This window comes from Ochlerotatus camptorhynchus, unplaced genomic scaffold (assembly GCF_037179485.1).
Source record: "Ochlerotatus camptorhynchus isolate MF236.1 unplaced genomic scaffold, CSIRO-AGI_Acam_v1.1 ptg000087l, whole genome shotgun sequence".
Classification (NCBI taxonomy): Eukaryota; Metazoa; Arthropoda; class Insecta; order Diptera; family Culicidae; genus Ochlerotatus; species Ochlerotatus camptorhynchus.
The window spans coordinates 634444-658777 of NW_027040577.1; the positions used below are offsets into that span (position 1 = coordinate 634444).

General features: G+C 43.2%; 1 protein-coding gene and 1 pseudogene across 1 annotated transcript in view; both read right to left on the reverse strand.

The window, feature by feature from the left end:
- Ptp99A (Protein tyrosine phosphatase 99A) overlaps window positions 1-24334 on the reverse strand; it is a 482762-nt gene that overhangs the window by 157850 nt on the left and 300578 nt on the right. The window contains exon 7 of the mRNA XM_065218483.1: window positions 1481-1671. Within this exon, the coding sequence (XP_065074555.1) occupies window positions 1481-1671 (191 nt within the window). The remainder of the gene's footprint in view (window positions 1-1480; window positions 1672-24334) is intronic.
- On the reverse strand, window positions 18620-23520 carry LOC135698479 (uncharacterized; annotated as a pseudogene).

A 24334-nucleotide genomic window follows, 5' to 3' on the forward strand; every position in this document is an offset into this window, starting at 1 on the left:
AAAAGCAGTATCGGAAAACGGGAGTCGACATTACTGGTGCTGCCTCGTCCCTAATTACATGAAACTAGAGGACATCAACAGTAGCCACTAACAGCAGTTTCATATCCATTTCCATGAAACACAAATCTATGCCGCTTTTCCGCTCAGTAAGCTGACTTCCATTGAAGCTAGAATTAAGGTAATCTGTAATTTAAATCAGGAAGTGACATTTCCCGATAAACGATCGCCTATACTCGGTAGGAACGTCACCGAAAAGTCCCTCGCTTCCACTTCGACACTTTAGATCATGGCACCAAACCACGCCCCTAACCGGATGCTGCCTAGGCTGAGCTACTAATCGGTTCACACATGCACGTATTTCAGCAGAGCAATTCAGGCTTCGACATTTTAGTTCGTCGTCGTACTTGAGCTACCAATTTCCTTTTATTTATGTTTAATTATGCATTATTCCATTAAGCTACCAATCAAATGAGATGAAAGCTGAATACATTTATTAGGCCCCATAATGCTTTTGATTGTTGGTGGTCCCTCTACGAACTACTCATCTTTTTGACTGGCATTCAGGTGGAAACTTTTCGATTCTAGTCATGCTTCCCACGCTGGAACAGCTCGTGTTTACACCGATAGTGGATTTTGTTTGCTTTCATCCTAAAAGTTGGCGGAGCTCCGTAGGTGGGTATAATTAGAAAATGCCTATGAACTCTGCCCTGCCCCCGATTTCCAACGTACGAGGCACTAATGGAATAATCAATATGGGACATCTGACATGTTGAAAGCACTGTGTTGGACCAAAAGAGGTGCAGCATTTCGCAAACTGACAATGATAAGTTTATTTATGGCCAACATTAGCAGACATCATTGCTAGTGGATTGTTTTGAGTGCTTCAGCCAACCGAAAAGATAAACAAGCCAATGCATTCGCATTTGTCTTTCCGTAAAAGACATTCACAATACACATTTTGCTGCCCCAGCCAATCTGGACGATGAAGATTGATGTAGCTAGTATTTCCTTCTAGAGGTTGCATGCATTGGCGTGCACAGACGAGGGCAATCATACTCACTTTGATTACTATGATCCTGCCAGACTCTCATGTTGATATTATTTGACGCTCATGCTCTATCTAGTTCATAAGGATATTCAGTTTTGTATGTGCAGATACATGGGCAAACTTTGTTACTATTAAACAAACACCTAGAACACTTCATTCCGCTTGTGGGGCAATATCTATCAATATTTGCTCCTTGGGGAATTCACGTGTCTTTGTTCCCGTGTGAATCTTGCCAATCACTCTGCATCATCAAACCAAGCTAACCACAATTCGCTCGAATATGTAGGTACGAACCCGTTTCAATCAAATGTCTTGGAGGAGAGGCTGTGTGTAAATCAAACCCCCAAACCAAGTTTCTTCCCGAAGCGACGACGACCGATGCGATATATTGCTTCATTGTTTGAAATCTAAATAAAGAGAAAAGAAACTCACCTCCACCATGCTGTCCCGGATGTAGATTTCCTTGACATCGTCGTCGGTGCCTTTGTCCCGCGCTCGGTACGTTATCCGGTAGCCGAGAAATTCTCCCAGAATCGTCTCCGGCGGTGGGGGTTTCCACGAGATGTACACCGACGTGGCGGATGTGTTGTGGGCGATCGTCGTCACCGGCTTACCGGTAGGGACTGTGGTTGTGTGCCAGAAAGATAGATAATATGAAAATTGGAGATTGTCACGTCAGTGGAGTTACAGGATGGCTTTGGTGGCTTGGAATTGCGTTTATTTGTTTGCAGGGATGTTGTGACATAAAGTTGTGTATTTTATGTAATTAATTACGGTTTTTGATCACCTCAAAGCGTACAATGCAAATCATTCAACGTACAATATACAAGAGGAGTAAAGTTCATTACCAACTATGTTCAAAAGATTCGTCAAATGACTGGATGACATTGTACTTTTTGTCGACGACGCAGTCTTTCAAGAAGACCAGGTAGTTACATTTAATTCTCCTAGAAACAAATCAAGATTATGCCGCTTATACACTTGTATGACAAACTATGAGCATGAACATTATTTGTATAATAATAAATCATGAGCACATCCAAAAAATATCCAAGTGTGACCATGAATTTGCTCATAATTGCTCATGGTCATAATTGTCATACAAGTGTACCCGCGGCATTAGCGTTTTCTATCGAGAGCACCCCGGAAAATAGTTCATTTGTGTATAGAAAACATGCTGAAGAAAAATTTTCAATGAAACATGATCAATATATTATTTCTTGATTGTACGTACATATGAATCCATTTCTGGTTGATTGCGATCTATTAATGAAGTACGTTTACTGAGAACCAACACTTTACTGAGAGTAAATGTTCAGTTTATTTTTTTATTTTTTTTAGGTTCAATTGAATAATCTTTATAGAGCCAAAGTTAACTATAAAAAAAATTCAATTCATAGTCAAAAGGTGCAACACACTAGACACTTTATCTTCGGGTAGCCAATAAACCTCCTCCATCAGAACGGGAGCCACTTCCAGTGGTTTCATTGTATGGCAGTATTGCCAAGGAGGAGACAGAGCGCTTCCATTTCAGCAATGGACTCAAAACGTGGTCAGCACTCACACACTCATCACTAAACGGTTGCTTTCCAAAGTTGACGACGCATCGATCGAAAGAACTGCTGATGAATAACAATGAGAAGGACCACACAATAAATGCTGCCGAGTAAGCAGACGATCGCGTAACATACATCGAGAGTGGCCTGCTTCTGTCGACAGCCGAGTGAACACTGAAATGTTCGGGGTTGTAGTCAAATTAAATAGGTGCTCGCAAAACAAATGGCATGGACATCAAAGGTAAGGGTCGATTTATTACATCCCCTGCATGTTTTCTTGCAACTAATGTAATGTCCGTTCTTATCATGGGCTGTAGACACAATCCACGCACTTTCAGGCCGAGGGATAACGATTTCAAACTGAATATCATGGCCCGAGCTTTAGAAAATATGATAGACAGTGTATGTAACTACGAGAATAACACTTATTTTATTTAAAAATGCATTGCTAATTATTGAGACAGTCTATCAAAATACATGCATTATGAGCATGAGATGTTTTGACATTATGAACGTGCGAAGTCAAATTCCATTCTGTACTTACAGATTATGTTAAGAAGAAAGATGAGGAAAAGAAAGATATTAAACTAATGTTGTATGCTGTCTTCATATATTTATTATAATAATGTATTTCGCTTCAATTTTTAATAGTTTCATAAATAGCCCCATTATTATGGTGTCCCGTTACGAAAAAGGCACATTTTTTTTATCACTGTGGAAACATTCAATACTATGGGTACGTGAAATCGTTTGATGCTCTTACTTACTCGTCTTCCTTATCATATATTGGTGGCCACAACCGAACCATTCGTTCAAAAGTACATGGGTACACAATTATGGTGTCACGTTAAGAAATTCAAATGAAGATGTAAAATGATCCAAAATCATTTATGCGTAGCTTATTTGTAATCCAAAAGGAGCATTTGTTTTTTTTTTTCCTTTGGTTTGTTTTTTCCGTCGATCTTGTTTTCCGTGCTGAGCACCAATGCTACCGACGTGCCAGGAAGGCAGGTCCCACACCTGGACCCTACCTATCGACCCATCAACTCATGAACCGGGGACCAACGGCTTTACTTCCCATCCGAAGGAAGGCGTGATCAGAGATGTTATGCCTCAGAACATCCCGGCGGCGCCGACTGGGATTGAACCCAGGCCTGCTGGGGTGAGAGGTAATCACGCTTACCACTACACCACCGGCGCCGTTGGAGGAGCATTTGTTAATAATATTATGTTTTAGGAGAAGGTGTTTACGTCTGATGACATAGCATTTAAGAAAATGACACAATCCATGCACTTCTACGCCAAGGGATCAACATTTCAAACAGCCCAATCTTTTGTTTTCCGTACTGAGTACCAATTCTACCGAAGCCAGGGAGGCAGCTCCCACGTCTAGACCCTGCATATCGATCCATCAACTCATGGACCGGGAACCAACGGCTTTACTTCCCTTCCAAAGGAAGGCGTGATCAGAGTCAGGTCTTTTGGAGTGAGAGGCAGTCACGCTTACCACTACACCACCGGTGTCAGTAAAACCCAAGCTTTGCTGAATATGAAAAGAGTGTAGGGTAAACACTCCTAAAGTTGCGGTACGTTATAAAGGTTAGGTTCCTATAGTTGTGCATCGAGACCCCATACACAACTATACCGTATGCGTGATAATGTTTGCACCATTGAGTAATGTCAAAATTTAAAAAAAATCTCAAAAGTTTCGTTTGCGAGTTTTTTTTTTAATTTATTCAAAGAGGGATGTTTCTCACAGTCTTCAACTATGTTAATCATCGATCGAGTTTCCACTTGCTGCAATTACGGCATCCACACGCTTCCGGAAATACACGGCAGGTTCTAATAATGTAGTCTGGAACCATTTCTCTACAGGTACGGGTCAATGTTTGTCTGAGGCTTGCTGTACTCGGGTGGCGTTTAGAACAGGCTTTGGCCTTCATGACGCGCCATATTGAGTAATCCAGCGGATTAAGCCAAGAACGGAAGATGTTCCTGCAACCACTTCTGAGTGCGGTTCGAAGTGTGCCACGGAGCCCCATCTTGTTGAAATACAACATTTGGCTTCGGACCGTACTATTCTTTGATCCACGGAAGAACATACTTACTTAAAATCCCGATGTAGACCTCCGTGTTCACCTTGTCGCCTTCTGGAATGAACACCGGGTCCATCAACATTTTTTGCCATCGGAAGCCACCAATCCAAACACCATAACGCTAGCAGGATGCTTGGTCAGATACACGTTCTTGTGCTCGTCGGCCACGTCTTTTACCGGAAGAGAACAAATATACCGGTCGGTTCTGGAATTTGATACGGGGTCGACGGTAAGCATGCTCGGTGAACAGGATTACCGGATTTTTTCGCTTAAGGAAGTTCAAGATTTTCTTGCATCGTTCGACTCGTAGCTCCCGGATGCGGTTTGTAATCATGTGAGTTTTTTTCTGTACCCTCGACTTCGCGCCGCAATCTTCCTTTACGATCTTTCGTGCCATAAACTCACTGATCCCGTGTTCCTTTGCCATTTTCCATATTGAACGCACTGGATTCACCCGAATCTTCCTTTTGATAGCAGCGATAACCCTCGGAACCCGAGCTGACCTCGGACGACCTGTGGGCCACCTTCGCGGATAGTTGTCCTTTCTTTTCTCGGCTCTAAACCCCTTTTGACGGTCCACCGGGACACTCCCACGGCGATTGAAATGTCTTTTACGAATCACGAATACGATGCCACTTCGTCATGGTGCAACTGTCAAACTAAGTAAATCATTTTCTTTTATACACAGCCTACTACGGTATAAGCTATAGGTTACGTGCATGCAAAGAAAACCAAGGCATTGTATGCACAGGTGAAACGGGAACCTTATTTGTACGACGGTGCAAACATTATCACGCATACGGTAGGAGCCTAATGCCTATAACGTACCTAGCGCAACTATAGGAACGTTCACCTTATTGAACTACAATATTAACATTATTATTTGATTAAAAACGTATTATTATTATTATTTATCTTTATTAGGGAGGCTTTCAGCCTTGGGCTGGTTCGCCTCCATATTAAAAACGTAGGGTAGGGTTAACAGGTATAATTCGCCCCCTTAACCAACGACTTAATAAAGTTTTTAACTATCCCTAGCTTGATATGAAGGGGAGGATGCAAGATTGAGTCTCTGGAAACGAGTGGTGGGTAGATTACATTAGATTTCCTTAGCTAGTGTTGTCCACGCATTTCCCAATCAGTTTTCAGTATATGACCATCATCGGGACAACATACCAAAGTTCATAAAGAGGGCGGTGCCACAAAATTAAGGTGTGAGATATGTTGCGAAAATGGTGATAAAAATCTTTTTTTTGCCTTCTACTATCGTTTCATAACAAGTAAAAATAATTTGACTCAACATTAGTCATTTACCCTTGCAATATAAAGATCACTGACGGGGATCCGTCACCGACGAACTGACGTGACAGCTAATAGAAGCCACATTGAAATGCTTGCCCAAGACGCCATATTTAAAATACGTTAAACACTACCGCCATCTACTCATCCGATCGCGTCATATCGTGAGCAAGGATACGAACACACGATACATTTATATTTACTTGGTTTGTGTCTCACCTCTTTTGATAGATCTGATCGCCCGTTTGATTGATCGAATCACTCATTTGACAAATCGAATTGCGGACAAACGAAATGCTCCAGTGACACGTCGGTTCTTCGATGGATCCGTCACAATTCTGGATTAACAATGGAAAAGGGCCCATCAGCATTTGTAAACAAACCGTTCTAAAGCCCTTTCCTCACAAAGAGAAAGCAGCACACGCAAACCAACACCAACATCGGGTAGGGGAAACTTTTCCCTATCCGATTATAGTGTTGGTTTGTGTGAGCGGCCTTCGTTATGCGAGGAAAGGGCTTTAGAACGGTTTGTTTACAAATGCTGATGGGCCCTTTTCTATTTTTGATCCAGAATTATCCCATGAGTGTGTGGGGACAAGACTGTACCTCCACTTGTCTCAGGCCGAGCAGATCGGAGTGGTAAACAACCGTCATGAAATTCTCTCACTCCGATACTGGTAGGCACACAAACATGTGGTGGTTGAGTGTGTTGCTGGAATGATGAATCACATCCCGCTTACTAAGGGAGTTGGACCGTCTCTATGACATTATCGCTTCGTATGAAGTCTACGGTAGCATAGTGGTAGAGCGCCCGTCTAGCGTACTGGAAGGTGTGGGTTTGATTCCCACCTGTAGGCAGTGGATTTTTTTCACCATTTTCGCAACATATTTCACCACATAAATACATTTTCTTGCCTTCCAGTATCGTTTAATAACAAGTAAAAATCATGCAAAATTGAGAGTATTCCTAAATCATGTTGGATACGCATGTTTTTGGAAAATAATAAAAACAATTCAAGTGTGTGTATCCGTAAGGTAATTGCTAAAAAATAAGCGTTGACTCAGAATTCAAGCTACAGTGAAATATCACTAGTTGCTTCACAAATATTCGAGGATATTCTGTGTAAGTTTCATCCTATTTAATGGAGGCATTCTGATAGATATGGATGTTTTTAGAGGTAATTAGATAAATTGAATTAAAGTTTGAAACGCGCAAAAATTGGTCAACTTCAAATTGGTGTGTTTCTGTTAAAAAAGCATAAAAAACCTGAAATGTTGCATTTGGAAGTTGAGTGTATATACAATGGTTGCTATGATGAGTTTTCACCGTGTGCTTTCCAGTTTTCAAAATGACGTCCAAGCAAGAGGAGCAGTGTGTCAAAATTTTGCTCGCACTGCAAGAGAATCCGACGTTCTCACACGCCAAGTTGGCAACATTGCTGGATGTGGCCAAATCGACCGAGACAAATGTTTTAAAAGTGTTCGGGGTGCGTCTGTCGACCACCAGAAAGCCTGGAAACGGCGGCAATCGTAATCCGGACGTGGCAGCGACGACGAAGAAGGTGGCGGTGAAATATAAGCGGAAACCTAACCTATCCATCCGGGACGTCGCTGGCAAGCTCAGTGTCTCCCATATTACTGTGTATCGGGCCAAGAAACGAGCCGGGTTGTCAAAGTTTAAAATGGTGAAGGTGGCGAACCAAGATTACAAACAAAACACGTCGGCAAAGCAGCGGTCCGGAAAGCTGTATACGAATCTGCTCATAAAGTTCGACTGTGTCGTCATGATCGAAGAAACTTATGTGAAGGCGGATTTTAAGCAGTTTCCGGGACAGGAGTTTTATACCGCATCAGAAAAAGGAAAGGTGGCTGAAATTTTCAAAACCATCAAACTATCGAGGTTCCCGAAAAAAATATCTCGTCTGGCAGGCCATATGCACGTGTGGTCTAAAAAGCGGCATTTTCATTACTATAGGAACCATCAAGAAATCTACGTCCAGAAGTGCCTGGAAAAGCGGTTTCTTCCATTCCTAAAGCAACATAATAGACCTGTTCTGTTCTGGCCGGACTTGGCGAGCTGCCACTATGGGAAAAAGGCAATCGAGTGGTACGATGCGAACAACGTGGTTGAGGTACCCAAAGACCACAACCCTTCCAACAGCCCAGAGCTCCGTCCTATCTATTGGGCCTTGGTCAAACGGAATCTCAAAAAAAAAAAAAAATATATATATATATAAAGGGTGTCCACGATGAAATTGCCACACTATGAAATTGCTCTAACTTTTTAACCATTGGGTAGAATTTAATGAAAATTTGGGTGGATTTAGTTCATAGTGCATTATTTACATCATTTACATGGAGTCGAAAGAACAGCTCGTGCGTGATAAAATCTTGCGCATTCATCACGAGAACAAGGATCTCTCGCATCGTTCCATCGCTAAAACGTTGGGAATCGCGAATTCCACGGTGTCGCGAGTGATTAAGTGGTTCGAGGAACGGTTGACCACCGATCGGAAGCCCAGAAGTGAAGGAAAAAGTATTCCGTACAACACCAAAAATCTCAACCGCGTAGTTGGGGCCTTCAACCGAAATCCGAACGCCTCCGTTAGGGATGTGGCTAAGAAGCTGCACCTAAGCCGAAGTTTTGTCCAGAAGGCCAAAACTAAGGCTGGGCTTCGAACGTTCAAGGTACAAAAGGCCCCTAATCGCGACGAGAAGCAGAACAAGTCCGCCAAAACCCGTGCCAGGAAGTTGTACCTCAACATGCTGACGAAAGTTGAATGCTGCATCATGGACGACGAAACATATGTGAAGGCCGACTTCAAACAGATCCCCGGCAACCTGTTTTTCACGGCCAAGGATAAGTTCAGCGTTCCGGAGCATGTCCGCACTCAGAAGATGTCCAAATTTGCGAAGAAATTCCTGGTTTGGCAAGCCATCTGCACGTGCGGGAAGCGGAGTGCACCTTTCGTGACCCAGGACACGATGAACGGACAGGTGTGCCTCCAGAAGCGGCTGCTTCCTCTCCTGAAGGCCCACAACGTCCCAACAATCTTCTGGCTGGATTTGGCCTCATGCCACTACTCCAAGGACGTGCTGAAGTGGTATGCGGACAATAAGGTCAATTTCGTGCCGAAAATGTTCAACCCTCCTAACACTCCGGAGCTCCGCCCCATCGAGAAGTACTGGGCGATTATGAAGCAGCACCTTCTTAAACGACCTAAGGTAGTGAAGACAGTCGAGGAACTGAAGAAAGTATGGGTTTACATGCAAAAAACGGTTGATTCACAGGTTGTGCAGAATCTTATGGCCGGGGTTAAGGCCAAGATGCGGGCATTTGCGTATGGACTGTAAATAAAATACGAGTAAAATGGTAAAATGAAGTTTAATATTGTTACTGTATGTAATGTGGGTCTAGTCCTTTCATTCGGCCTATCACGCAAATAAATAATTAATTAAGGAATATTACACAAAAAATAAGGAAAATATTGATCACTGATGATTGATAAATGTGTACCACACACAAATCAATTTATATCACAACATTTCAATACATTTTCAGCTCTCGTAAGTAATAAAACTGGTTGAGAATATCACTCTGTTCGGAGTTTTTAGCCGCCATGACTTCTAAGGTTAAGATGGGAAGGTTGCACTGACGATCATCAAATGGCCTGATTATGGCATTTATTGAATAGAATTACCTGATAATACACACTAGACGTAAAACTCACAGTTACTGTTTGAATATTTTATGTTTATTTTAATTGTTTAACAACGTTTTCACAAGTAAATCATGGACCCAACTTTAGGGACACATTTCTTTTCTATGTTCCTAACTTTGGCCCATGAAATTCATTTGACAGCATATAGCAATAAGAGTAACGTCAACAATGTGGTTTGCATTTGGATGATAAGGAACGAACAGGAAGGGAGATTTTTTCTGCCAAATCTGTATAATGAACATCACAATGTTTTGATTTAGATATTCTGCGGTCGAAAGACGATAAGCGAAATTTTTAATTTTTAATTTTTAACTTGAGTGATTTAATGTAGTTTTCGTAAAATTTTCTCCAAGAAATGTTTTGAGGAATGAAGAGTATTAAGTTAACAGTGATAGTGATAAAAAAAAAATACATAAGAAAACGTTACCAAGAGCGTTTTTTTTGAGAATCAAACAGGATAGGACGAAGTTGCATCCATAAATAGACCCAATTTGGGGACAATAGACCGATATTACATACATTTCCCTGGTGAGTTTTTGTCTTAAAAAAAGTAAGTTTTTCAACTTTTTGCGGTTCCTGATAGCAAACGACATGATAAGCATATCTAAGCATACCATTTAGCAGTAGAATATCGTTTGCAGGTAAATTAATTGATGAGTTATGATTAAAAACGTAATCTATGGCTGCATATTAGACCGAGGTTAGGGACGTATACCCTAGTTATTTCTCAATCCCTGAAAATTTGATGGCAATCGGATGAAAACTCTAATTTTGCGAATCAATTTTGTGTGTGGCAATTTCATCGTGGACACCCTTTATATATTTAATCCATGGAAAACGAGCAGCAGTTTAAATCTAACTGGCGTTCGGCGGCGAATAAGGTCGATGAGACCACTGTGCAAAATTTAATGAAAGGGATTAAGCGGAAGGCACGGCAGTTCGGATTTGGCAAATCAAAATAATAAAGGAACATTTTTTCCTTTAAATATATGAATTGAACTAAGAAGATTTTTGTGATATGAAATTTGACCTGACTAGGGCTACAAAATGGTGAGTTGACAACCTGGAAGGAGCGGAATACCTAGCCCTGGTGCTAACAAGTTCCTACTTCACGCCTTCTCGAGTCATATGATAACAAAAGACTACCAGCTGAAACATGGACACAGCTGGGTGGCGTAGCCTGGGATGGCTGAGCACCGTCCTAGTTCCAGCGTGGGACTCTAAACAGAGCTGTGCACGATGGTCCCCCGGCGAGACAGGGGGTTGGGGCAGGCCCAACCAGCTGCCCTGAAAAAAAAAACAAAGTTGCAAATACTGAAGAAAGAAATACGGATCGGAACAATCGGCACAGAAACTCGGAACATGGAACTGCAAATCGCTTGGCTTCCCGGGCTGCGATAGGTTAATCTATGACGAACTTCAACCACGCAACTTCAAAGTCGTAGCACTGCAAGAACTTTGCTGGACTGGACAAAAGGTATGGAAAAGCGGGCATTGAGCGGCTACTTTCTACCAGAGCTGTGGCACCACCAACGAGCTGGGAACCGGCTTTGTAATGCTGGGTAAGACATTAACGGAGACCCGACGACGAGAAAGAAGCGTTATATGCGCAGTTGGAGCAGGTGTACGACGGCTATTCGCAACGGGACGTCAAAATCGTCATCGGCGACATGAACGCTCAGGGAGGCAATCGGGCCAAACAGCCTGTATGCCGTATCGAACGACAACGGCCAACGATGCGTGAACTTTGCAGCCTCTCGGGGTATGGTAGTACGAAGTACCTTTTTCCCCCGCAAGGATATCCACAAAGCCACCCGGAGATCACCTGACCAACACACAGAAAACCAAATCGATCACGTTCTAATCGACGGGAAATTCTTCTCCGACATTATCAACGTCCGCACGTACCGCAGTGCAAACATAGATTCGGACCACTACCTAGTTGGACTATGCATGCGCTCAAAACTCTTGATGGTGCATAACACCCGTCGAAGTCGGACGCCGCGACCCAACATTGAGCGACTATGGGGTGCCTGAGTTGCCCAGGACTACGCGCAGCAGCTGGAAGTTGCACTACCCACGGAAGAGTAGCTTGGCGTAGCTTCTCTTGAAGATGGCTGGAAGGACATCCATTCAGCCATAGGTAGTACTGCTGCAGCGGCACTAGGTACTGCAATGCTGGACCGAAGAAATTACTAGTTTGAAGGCGAATGCAAACTGTTAGTAGAGGAGAAGAATGCAGCACGGGCGAGAATGCTGCATCACCGCACGAGATTGAATGTGGAGCGATACAGACAAGCGCGGAACAGACAAAACTCGGTTTTCCTAAGGAAGAAGCGTCAGCAGGAAGACCGAGATCGCGAGGCGATGGAAAATCTGTACCGCGTAAACGACACACGGAAGTTCAACGAGAAGCTAAATAGTTCACGCAAAGGCTACGTGCCGCAAGCCGATATGTGCAAGGACTTGGACGGTAACCTTCTCACGAACGAGTGTGAGGTGATTGAGAGGTGGAAGCAGTACTATGCCGAGCACCTCAACGTCGTTGCAGCAGAAAACGAAGGTGGCACGGCAACAGACCTTGGAGCACGCGCAGAAGACGACACACAGCAAAAAAATAATTTTGATATCACGTCAAAGTGGATGCACTACAATCATGTTGAAAATATGGTGTAATATTACTTGCTAAAAAGGACAAAATTATCATTAATACAATGCATGAACTGACATTACGCTGCTTTTTCTGCATTTGTTTATTTATGTGGTCATAAAAATTACATGAAATTTTCGACATGATTGTAGTGCATCCACTTTGATGTGATATCAAAATTATTTTTTTGCTGTGCAGGCTACCGGCCCCTAATCTTCAAGAAGTTGAGGAGGAGATCGGTCGACTACAGAGCAAAAAATCAACTGGTGTAGATCAACTACCAAGTGAGCTATTAAATCACGGTGGTGAAGCACTGGCTAGAGTGCTGCACTGGGTAATTTCCAAGATGTTGGAGGAGGATATATTACCGGAGGAGTGGATTGAAGGTGTCGTATGCTCAATCTACAAAAAGGGCGACAAGTTGGATTGCTGCAACTACCACGCGATCACACTGCTGAGTGCCGCATACAAGGTACTCTATCAAATTCTATGCCGCCGCCTGTTACCATTTGCAAGATAGTTCTTGGGGCAATACCAGGCGGAATTCATGGGTGCCCGCGCTACCACGGACCAAATTTTCGCGATTCGGCAGGTTCTGCAGAAATGCCGCAATTACAACGTGCCCACACATCATTTGTTCATCGATTTCAAAACCGCATACGACACAATCGATCGAGATCAGCTATGGCAGATTATGCACGAGTACGGATTTCCGGATAAACTGAAGCGATTGGTCAAGGCACGAATGGATCGAGTGATGTGCGTTGTTCGAGTATCGGGTACACTCTCAAATCCCTTTGAATCTCGAAGGGGGTTAAGACAAGGTGATGGAATTTCATATCTGCTATTCAACAACGCGTTAGAAGGTGTGATCAGAAGAGCTGGGATAGACACGAGTGGCACTATATTCAGGAAGTCCATCCAGCTCCTTGGCTTCGCCGATGACATTGACATTATGGCACGGAACTTAGAGATGATGGCGGAAACGTACATCAGACTGAAGGCTGAAGCTAGGCGGATTGGACTTGCCATCAACGCATCAAATACAAAATACATGAAAGGAAGAGGTTCTAGGGAAGACAATGTTAGCCTCCCACCCCGAGTTCAGATTGACGGCGACGAAATCGAGGTGGTCGATGAGTTCGTGTATTTGGGCTCACTGGTGACGGCCGAAAATGATACCAGCAGAGAAATACAAAGACGCATTATGGCAAGGAATTGTGCATACTTTGGACTCCGGAGGACGCTTCGTTCGAATAAAATTCGCCGCCGCACGAAGTTGACTGTCTACAAGACGCTGATTAGATCGGTGGTCCTCTACGGCCATGAGAACTGGATTATGCTCGTAGAGGACCAATGCGCCTTTGGTGTTTTTGAAAGGAATCTGTTGCGTACCATCTACGGTGGAGTGCAGATGGATGACGGAACGTGGAGGAGGCGAATGAACCACGAATTGCGCCAGCTGCTGGGAGAACCATCAATCGTCCACATTGCGAAAATTGGGTGACTAAGGTGGGCTGGGCACGTCGTAAGAATGCCGCACGACGGCCCAGTGAAAATGGTTCTAGAAAGCGACCCAACAGGAACAAGAAGAAGAGGCATGCAACGGGCAAGGTGTATCGACCAAGTTGAAGGTGACCTGCGGACCCTTCGCAGACTACGAGGCTGGCGAACTGTGGCCATGGATCGAGTAGAGTGGAGACGACTTCTTCGGACAGCAGAGGACAACAAGGCCTTAGCCTGATTGGTAAGGTAAGTACTGTGACTGAAAGAAACGATTTTTTTGTCGACCAATTTTTGCACGTTCCAGTCTTTATTTTAAAATCACCCACCTTTGCTTTTAATTAATGAAATATTTTGATAATCAAAAGGTTCTTCAATTTTCTCAAGAAAATGTCAGCCTTTTTGATGAAGGTATTCTGATATATCTGGATATTTGTAAAGATAATTATATGAATGCGTTTGAAGTTTTCAGTGATTGATGCACTGAAAACGAACCTTACTCAGAGGTGTGTCACTTTTACTCATTCATATGGAGAAAATTTCTCCAAACGAATAAGTTAAAGTGACTCATAACTGGCTAAAAGTGACTCACTCTCTGAGTCATTGTTAATGACTATTTGAGATTGGTGAGTTTTGAGAGTCACTTGTTGGCCGATTCAGATTGTTAGCTTTTTTGTTCTGGAAAGACAGCAAACTTGTCCTGAGTGCAGATAATCTAGTGCCGGGATTAAATCACAGCTGACGGACCTTCAGCATAAAGAAGGTTTGCGCTTAAGCCGTCAACTGAACGTAACAGACGGGATCGTAACATAGTTATCATAAATTAATACAAAATTTAAGTGCAATATTTTGCTTAAAATAACATTAAACGTTGTTTAAATTTACGTCAAATCTAGCCTTAACTACGTGTGCGCTATTTCTCACAGAAATTTAAATTAATTTTTCAAATGGTGCCCTCCACTTACGTCATCAGCTCAACCTGTTTGTAAAACAAAATTGTAGAGTTTATTGGTCGCATAATAATTTGACAGGTATTCTTTAAAATGAAACGCTCCAGTTTCAATTTCATAACTGTATGTATGTAGTAAGATAACACGTTAAATAAACACATACTATCTAATTTGTGTGATCTAATTTGGATGAGTGCAAGAAACCCCATTCATACGCTGATCCAATTAAAAATCTATTAAAAATGTAAATCCTCTAACTTTGAACCCACTTTGAGTATTTTATCTCACCGAGTGTTTTTGAAATTTTGCAAGCTATAAAAAAGAATTCACAGCACAATAAAGCAAATGGTTTGAATAAAAACACCTAGTATCGCTCGTATCAAAATAGCACATATCCTTAGATTTGCAGCCAAGTGAAATCTCTTCAATAAATTGCTAGCATTTTCTACGAAATAATGAATTTGACCAGCTATTGGAATACCTTCTACCAACATTCTGGCGAGAAAGCAATTCCTAGCATAATTTGAATCTAGATCTAACGTCTTGCCCCACCTCCTCTTCACACCGTGATTGCACCGAAACGAAAATTCTCTCAAACTCGAAGCAAAATCGACACCGAAATGTAGACATGTTCCTCTAGGAAAGTATTCTCAAAACGGAAGTGCGACAAACCGGGCTGCGATAGGATGGTGGTGTGCGCGACCCCGGGTTATCCAAGCTCAGACGTTAAATAATTACACAGAAGTTATAGTTAGCGCAAATATTTACCTCCCCCTTTTGCCGGGTTTCTATCGTTTCTCTCCCTCTAAAAAAAAAGCACAGATATGAGATAGAAGCGCCTCTAGAGACAAGCAGAAGCCATCAGAGGGATGAAATTCATTGCATCGGCCATGACTCCCAAGCCCACGAGGCTATACATAACGTTCAAAGACGATAAGGGTGTGATGTGATAGATAGGAGGGTGGGGAAGGATGAAAGAATGATTCGCTTTTAAATACGCGAACTACGATACCGAAGCAGATTGAAAGCGCAGCGTGAGGGTATCAGATTTCATGACCGAGGCTCCCGATAAAGGTATGGTGGTTTATCGCATCATCTGGCTGCACTGTGTCTGATGATCGTCGTTCTCTGGTTAAGGAACAACCAACCATGTTGGATGAAAAAAAAAACGGCCATAGTGAAATACCATAACACGGTGCAACGGCAATTGTTTTAAAATGCTACTTCAAGCGTGTACACCGGCGTGTGCTCATACCAGAAACGGTGAAGCGGTGTCCCCTCCCGCCTACTGGCACCGTCCAACATTCATCTCCCCGAGGCCCCTGAAACCATTAGACGATGGTTGAAGAATTTCTAGGAATTTTGATTGTATAAATTTTCCTCTTTCCTGTCGGCAAGCTCCGACAAATGCCACCATGGAATGGGAAGGGTCGGTGTTGGGAAACTTTCTGTATAGGGATTTTTTCCCTCCATCGGCTGGTCTTGTCCTGTCCTGTTATCGGAAGCTATAACTTCTTCCACTTGAGTTGGAACACGAGTAAAGAGAGCGGGAAAAAGTCGCGCAGCACGAATTGTTACACAAAATTTGCCTGCTGGTACGGTGCCAAGCAGCTGTGCTGCTTATACATAGTGGCGATCTCCGGAGATCCAATTAAGAGGTTCTTCAAGATTTTGGCACGTCTCACTGAGGTTTGGTCCCCAAAGTTTCCGCCTGGTTGTATTGTTATTATAACTTCTGGTCGCACGTTCTATTGTTTTCCGTGCCAATGATTTTAATGGTCGAAACCATTGTCATCGTCGTCGACGTCGTCGTCTGCATATGTCCGTTCCTGGTGGGTCAAAGGTCTCTTCCCCAAAGGGGACCTGCTCTACGTTGTTGCTATATTATTTGAACTGTTTGGAGGCCTGTATGCTAAATTGAGGCCGAGGATGGTGATGAGGAACGGAAAGGTAATTGTTGTACCCCCATACTCTGGCACAAATTGAAATTATGTTAATTTCATTCAACGCGTTTCATGATAGTAATTATACAATTTTCTTATCACGGCGGCGCCGAAGACCCCGTCCAAAAAGCGACAATACAATGAAGCCGCGAGTCGGGAACTGTTGCGTGCGCCTTTCGCTGCGTGTTTTTTGTCTTGCTGTTGGTTATGTCGTGTTTACTAGTTGAAATACGCGCCTCCCATTAATGGTGACAATAACAATAACTTGTTATCATGTCATAAAGTGCCGTGTTTTTATTCTGATGCTGCCTACCCGATTGTGCTGCCTTTATATGATGCTGGGAGATACATTTCAATGGTGTAGCTTTTTTGTAAATGTATACTTGGGAACACAAAACATGGTTTTGATTCGATCTCCATTTTACGTTCGAAAGAAGGGATGGAAATTTAGGGTTGTTCAACCGATTTTACTGGTAATATGGTTCATTGGAAAAATATCGGACATTGATCATATAGAAAAAAAAATTCTAGAATTTTTTAAAACCAATTATTGACCGTTTACTTGACATATTCAAAGTGTTTTATGTTAGTTCATACGTGAAGTTTACGATTTTCAGAGTTGGTTGGAAATGCTATCGATTAGAAGCTTTAGAGTGATAATTTTTTTTGCTACAGCTACAGGAAGTTCTGAAGAGGGTAGGTTGATAGTTCCGCTAGAGTACGGCAGTATGAAAGTTGAATAGAAGTTGAAAATGAGCTAAGGGCCATTAATGCGACACTACTTGTCAAACGCACACTTCTTTACCTAGCTCATACATGAATGAATTAGGAGACTTGAAGTATTTCTTCAAATCTACAGGTCATTTTTAATTATCAGTATATTAAGGGGCCATGCACTAATTACGTAAGGAAGCGGGATACTCTTGTATAATCTTTAAAAAATCTCGTTATTTGGTTTGGTTGGAGAAGCTTAACGATAAATATCAGACTTAAAGTGCTCATTTATTATACGATAGATGAGGAGATGAAAGTAAAGATTCGTTAGTTCCGTTAGACTACTGTGAAAATTGTATACAAAGAGTAGAAAGCGAGCAAAGGCCAATTTTGAGGAAGACACGAATCGGGTAAATCATCATCTTTACCAAACTCCCCAGTTGTGAGGGATGGTGATGGCTATATCTCAAAAAAATAGATGATCGCCGATTTGCTCACATACCTTCGATATGTCTAGCATCTAGTCGATAGGCTTGGAAATTGCAGTTGTTGTTATTGTTGATTGCACGAATTTTTAGACTTCTGCGAGAAGATTTCAGTGACAGTTATGCTTGCGCACTCACTAATACTACTTAATCCTTATGTCAGACAGTGTTATGCACACATTTTATTTGTATTTATCTCGTTCTCAAAGATTTATCTGACAGTTACAAGCAAATGTATGTTTCTTGCAACTATTTATTGAATTTTACACTATTTATTAATTGTTCCCTTTTATCACCAGGATGGCAGATATCCTTCAGGAAATTACCAAGCGCCGTGCATCGGATAATACCGTTTACTATGCTTTATACGGTTATTTCTTCCTGGGACTTTCGAAAGCCAAACTGGCGTCAATTTACCGGAATCAACAATCGCTAACTGGATTTCTAATTACCAGCAAAACGGATGTTTTTCCAGAAAGGAGTACGCTAGAGATGCAAAAAAATTCGGAGCGGATAAACGGCAATGGCTTGTGCAGCTGTTTAAAAGAGATCCAACACTGTACCTCGATGAAGCCAAAGAAGAATTTGAAAGAACTTTCTCCATTCTTATATCGACATCCTCTATCTGCCGCATTCTCCATAATGAAGGACTCTCATGGAAAGCTCTTGAACGTAGAGCTGTTCAGATCCGCAGAGAAGATATCTTGCGATTTTGTGAGGAGCTGCAAAGCATTCAATGGGATTATCACAACTTGATTTTTCTTGACGAGGTTAGTTTCGATAATCGAGGAATGTTGAGGACCCGAGGCTATGGAGTACGAGGGGAACGGCTGATCTGTCGAGGAGAATTTGTCCGAAAACCAAGAGTGTCTCTTTTGTGTTTCATTGGACAGGATGGGATGAAAGAGGTGTTCAGTACGGAAGGAACGTTTAACCGGAGTATGTTTTTTGAATGCTGTCAAAAATTCATCAGGAATTCAACGGATGTAGAAATGTATCCCGGACACTCTTCCGTTTGGATTCTTGACGGCGCGCGTATTCACTGTGACCCCATGATCATCTACTACCTGCGATCCTTGGGTATAATCCCCATTTTCTTGCCGGCTTATTGTCCGTTCTATAACCCTATAGTGATTGTTTTTGGACTTGTTAAACAGCACCTGAAAAGAACCTACGGAGAGTGTTCTCGTCGTGATATGAATTTGGTTGTAGCGGAAATCATGGAAGAGTTCTCTAGATATCCACTGGGAAACTTGTACCGAAAATGTGGCTATATCCGAGGTGGTCGATTCGACCCTACTATTGAGCTTGAAAATGACTTAATCATGCTTGGGTTTGAAGAAAACTCAGAGAAGCGACGTGATACAATATTCAGTTAGATCTCAATTGAGTGCATTCTAATAAACAAACGCATAGAAGCTTATTGTAATTTTGTTTTATTCATTAAAAAACGATTATACCATCCCATCGCATTGCAAAACACAACCAACAAGTTAAAACGATCAATGAAATTAATAATGATCCACGTCTTCTTGCTCACGAACTCGAGCTGCTAGTTGATCAGAAAAGCTTGTCTCCTCAGTTCGAACCGTTTCCTCTGCTGCAGAAATAAATGATTCACCCATAGTATCACGTATCTCCAATGCTTCAATCGATCGATTTAGTTGCTCCATTTTAGTCGTCAAAGTTTGAACGATTCCCTCCAATTCACAGAACGTTTTGCGGATGACGACAACTTCATCGTGGTAACCTGCATTCACGCTATGAGCCATGGCAAAACTCCGTTTTATCGATCGGATTGCGGGTTGTTCTCTGGTAGAAAATAGTTTAATTAAGTGTGCTGGAGGTGCCTCGTCGATCAAACTATCTCGTTGACAAGGATCAGCAGCAAAAATCGAATTGGCCCACATCATCCAAGCAATGTCTTGAGCTTGCCAGCAGCTTCCATGCTTATCACGCAGTTTTTTTGCAAGATCATCAACCATTCTGTTCGATGCAGCACCAGCCCTGTCCCTAGTTCCAGTAGTGAATCTTTAACCGTTTTGAAGACAGCTCTGTTGCTTACGGAAAGTGAATAAACGTGCAGAAGGAGGTGAATGTCCTTCTTCTTCCAGTGATTCAAAATGTTAGCTGTTACCTTGTCAACGGGATAGTATCTGTGGTTAGCCTTATCGTTGAACAAAGCAAATCGTGCGAAATCCATTTCCTGGGGGTTTTCCTCACCCCACACAGGTACAGCTTCGCCGCTTTCATTGCACCTGAATATCACTTCCCGCTTCAGAAATCGCTGGGACATCAACCAGCACTGGTGAAGAAATTCACTAGGCGTGTTTCCTGCAACGCCCCATTTGCCAATTTCCCGTCCAGATGAATGTCCCTTAAAATCCCGAACAGCAACAAGCAGCCAGCAACCGTACAGCCCTTCTGGAAGTTTCTCTTGTGAAAACGTACCACCAGCAACTTCTTCACCGACGAACGATGAATCACCCGATTTCTCCAGATCCAGCTCGTAGTCCACTTGCTGAGCACCTCCGATCGGATCTTCGGTTTGATCACTGAAATCGCAGTCCATATTTCCATCCAGATAATTTAAAAACTCTACGTTCAAGTACGAACAACCGGCTTCGTCACTTCCCCGGTGGTGATTATTTCCTGGTTCGGATCCCATTTCAGAATCGATTTCTGTTGAAAAAACACAAATAAAATTAATTCTAGTACGGAAACCAAATGCGATCATTTACCAACCAGAGTAGATTCCACATTAATTAATTTCTTCGATCGAAAATTCACAATTCAAAACAGCAGCAGCAAACCATCAAAACCAAAACAAAACAAAATAAAATTTCTCACGATCTGTCAAATCACAAGCCAACTAGGCTATCCAAGACAAGGAGAGGAGGTCTGGCAATGTGCAGCTTGTTGTTTTTTCCTTCGCTCGCATTCGAATGGAACAGTGAGTTTGACGTCACACTTGTTGTTAAATGGTAACAGTAGGGGAATGAAAGAGACTATAAAATTAGCATTGCCCGATCTTTCTCTTTGACATAGCTAGGCTATGTTTGTGTGAGTAAGAGATAGGTGTACGCTGGGTGTGCGAAAATATTCACTGTGCAGAAATTTTCTGCACAGTTGTCTAAGAAGGTGCAAAATGCGCAATACCTCTACCACTATATGTGGTCCTGTCATCGTCATCTTAAAGGCCCACGCACATTAGATCCGGATTGGACGCGTTGCGGCAAAGTGATAGCTAAATCTATTGTCTAACTTTCAAATTTACGTCAACGCAACGCAAACGGATCTAATGTGGATAAAGGGAGGTGCGATAAATAAAGCTGAACATTGCAATAGGTCGTAAGTAACATTGACAGATTATTTTCTTGGACTTTCTCTTTGCATCCTCACGGCCATCTTAAGACATTCCCAGGTATTTTCAAGTTTTTATCTAGCATCTAATACGACGAACACAACAAGAAACGGCTATGTGCTCATGTTATTAACAAAAGAGAAAGTCGACGAAGAGATGTTACTTAGGAACAAATGCAATGTTCAGCTTGAAATATGTCAGCTCGTCAATATCACATTTAGGTTGTCAGTTGTGCTATTATTGATTGTGTAGTATATAAGGGGGTCAAGGGCCTGGTCTCCGATACTTTTATGCACCGTACATGCTATACCAGTAGACAGGGGGTGGCATCACAGCATGTTTACCATACTTACCTTACCAATCAGGCTAAGGCCTTGTCGTCTCCACTCTACTCGATACATGGCCACACTTCACCAGCCTTGTAGTCTGCGAAGGGTCCGCAGGTTGCCTTCTACTTGGTCGATCCACCTTGCCCGCTGCGCGCCTCTTCTTCTTGTTCCTGTTGGGTCACTTTCTAGAACCATTTTCACTGGGTCATCGTGCCCAGCCCACCGTAGTCACCCAATTTTTGCAATACGGACGATGGATGGTTCTCCCAGCAGCTGGCGCAATTCGTGGTTCATTCGCCTCCTCCACGTTCCGTCATCCATCTGCGCTCCACGGTAGATGGTACGCAACACCTTCCGTTCGAAAACACCAAGAGCGCGTTGGTTCTTCACGAGAATAGTCCAAGTCTCGTGGCCGTAGAGGACCACCGATCTAATCAGCGTCTTGTAGACAGTCAACTTCGTGCGGTGGCGAATTTTATTCGACCGGAGCGTCCTCCGGAGTCCAAAGTAGGCACGATTCCCAGCCATAATGCGTCTTTGTATTTCTCTGCTGGTATCATTTTCGGCGGTCACCAGTGAGCCCAAATACACGAACTCATCGACCACCTCGATTTCGTCACCGTCAATCTGAACTCGGAGTGGGAGGCTAACATTGTCTTCCCTAGAACCTCTTCCTTTCATGTATTTTGTCTTTGATGCCAGCCTTCAGTCTGATGTACGTTTCCGCCATCGTCTCAAAGTTCCGTGCCATGATGTCGATGTCATCGGCGAAGCCAAGAAGCTGGATGGACTTCCTGAAGATCGTGCCACTCGTGTCTATCCCTACTCTTTTGACCACACCTTCTAACGCGATGTTGAATAGCAGACACGGAAGTCCATCACCTTGTCTTAACCCCCTTCGAGATTCAAAGGGATTTGAAAGTGTACCCGATACTCCAACAACGCACATCACTCGATCCATCGTCGCCTTGACCAATCGCGTCAGTTTATCCGGAAATCCGTACTCGTGCATAATCTACCATAGCTGATCTCGATCCATTGTGTCGTATGCAGATTTGAAATCGATGAACAAATGATGTGTGGGCACGTTGTATTCGCGGCATTTCTGCAGAACCTGCCGAATCGCGAAAATTTGGTCCGTGGTAGCGCGGGCAGCCATGAATCCAGTCTGCTATTGCCCCACGAACTCTCTTGCAAATGGTGATAGACGGCGGCATAGAATTTGAGAGAGTACCTTGTAGGCGGCACTCAGCAGTGTGATCGCGTGGTAGTTGCAGCAATCCAACTTGTCGCCCTTTTTGTAGATTGGGCATACGATACCTTCCATCCACTCCTCCGGTAATATATCCTCCTCCCAAATCTTGGAAATTACCCAGTGCAGCGCTCTAGCCAATGCTTCACCACCGTAATTTAATAGCTCACTTGGTAGCTGATCTACACCAGTTGCTTAGTTGTTCTTCAGCCGACCGATCTCCTCCTCAACTTCTTTAAGATCAGGGGCCGGTAGCCTGTCGTCTTCTGCGCGTGCTCCAAGGTCTGTTGTCGTGCCACCTTCGTTTTCTGCTGCATCGACGTTGAGGTGCTCGGCATAGTACTGCTTCCACCTCTCAATCACCTCACACTCGTTCGTGAGAAGGTTACCGTCCAAGTCCTTGCACATATCGGCTTGAGGCACGTAGCCTTTGCACGAACTATTTAGTTTCTCGTAGAACTTCCATGTGTCATTTGCGCGGTACAGATTTTCCATCGCCTCGCGATCTCGGTCTTCCTCCTGACACTTATTCCTTCGGAAAACCGAGTTTTGTCTGTTCCGCGCTTGTCTGTATCGCTCCACATTCAATCTCGTGCGGTGTTGCAGCATTTTCGCCCGTGCTGCATTCTTCTCCTCTATATTTATTTGGTCCGGGATCGCAGTTCCTAGTGCTGCTGCAGCAGTACTACCTATGCCGAACGGATGTCCCTCCAGCCATCTTCAAGAGACGCTGCCTGTTGCGCGTAGTCCTGGCAACTCCGGTGTCCCGTAGTTGCTCAATGTTGGGTCGCGGCGTTCGACTTCGACGGGTGTTATGCACCGTGGAGAGTTTTGATCGCATGCATACTGCAACTTGGTAGTGGTCCGAATCTATGTTCGTACTGCGGTACGTGCGGACGTTCATAATATCGGAGAAGAATTTCCAGTCGATTGGAACGTGATCGATTTGGTTTTCTTTGTGTTGGTCGGGTGATCTCCAGGTGGACTTGTGGATATCCTTGCGGGGGAATAAGGTACTTCGAACTACCTTACCCCGAGAGGCTGCAAAGTTCAGGCATCGGTGGCCGTTGTCGTTCGATACGGCATGCAGGCTGTTTGGCCCGATTGCCGGTCTGTACATTGCCATCGTTATCAGCAGGTTAAATAAGTTCTGTGTAATCCACGAATGTGAAACAGGGCGAGCCATAGTAACATCACCGGTAGGGTACCGCATCGGCAAGTCCCCATCGCAACATTAATGTATTAGCTGGCATAAGGGAAGATACAAGAGAGGGGGGGTTTGTGTCGATTCATGGATAGCTGTAACTTCATTAGGTGGTTATTTCGAGTATAAGCAAAATATAGGTAAAATTAGTAAGAAATTACCTAATTACTTATTATGCCTGACTTCACCGTGATGTTGTTGTTAGCGTTCTTGATGACG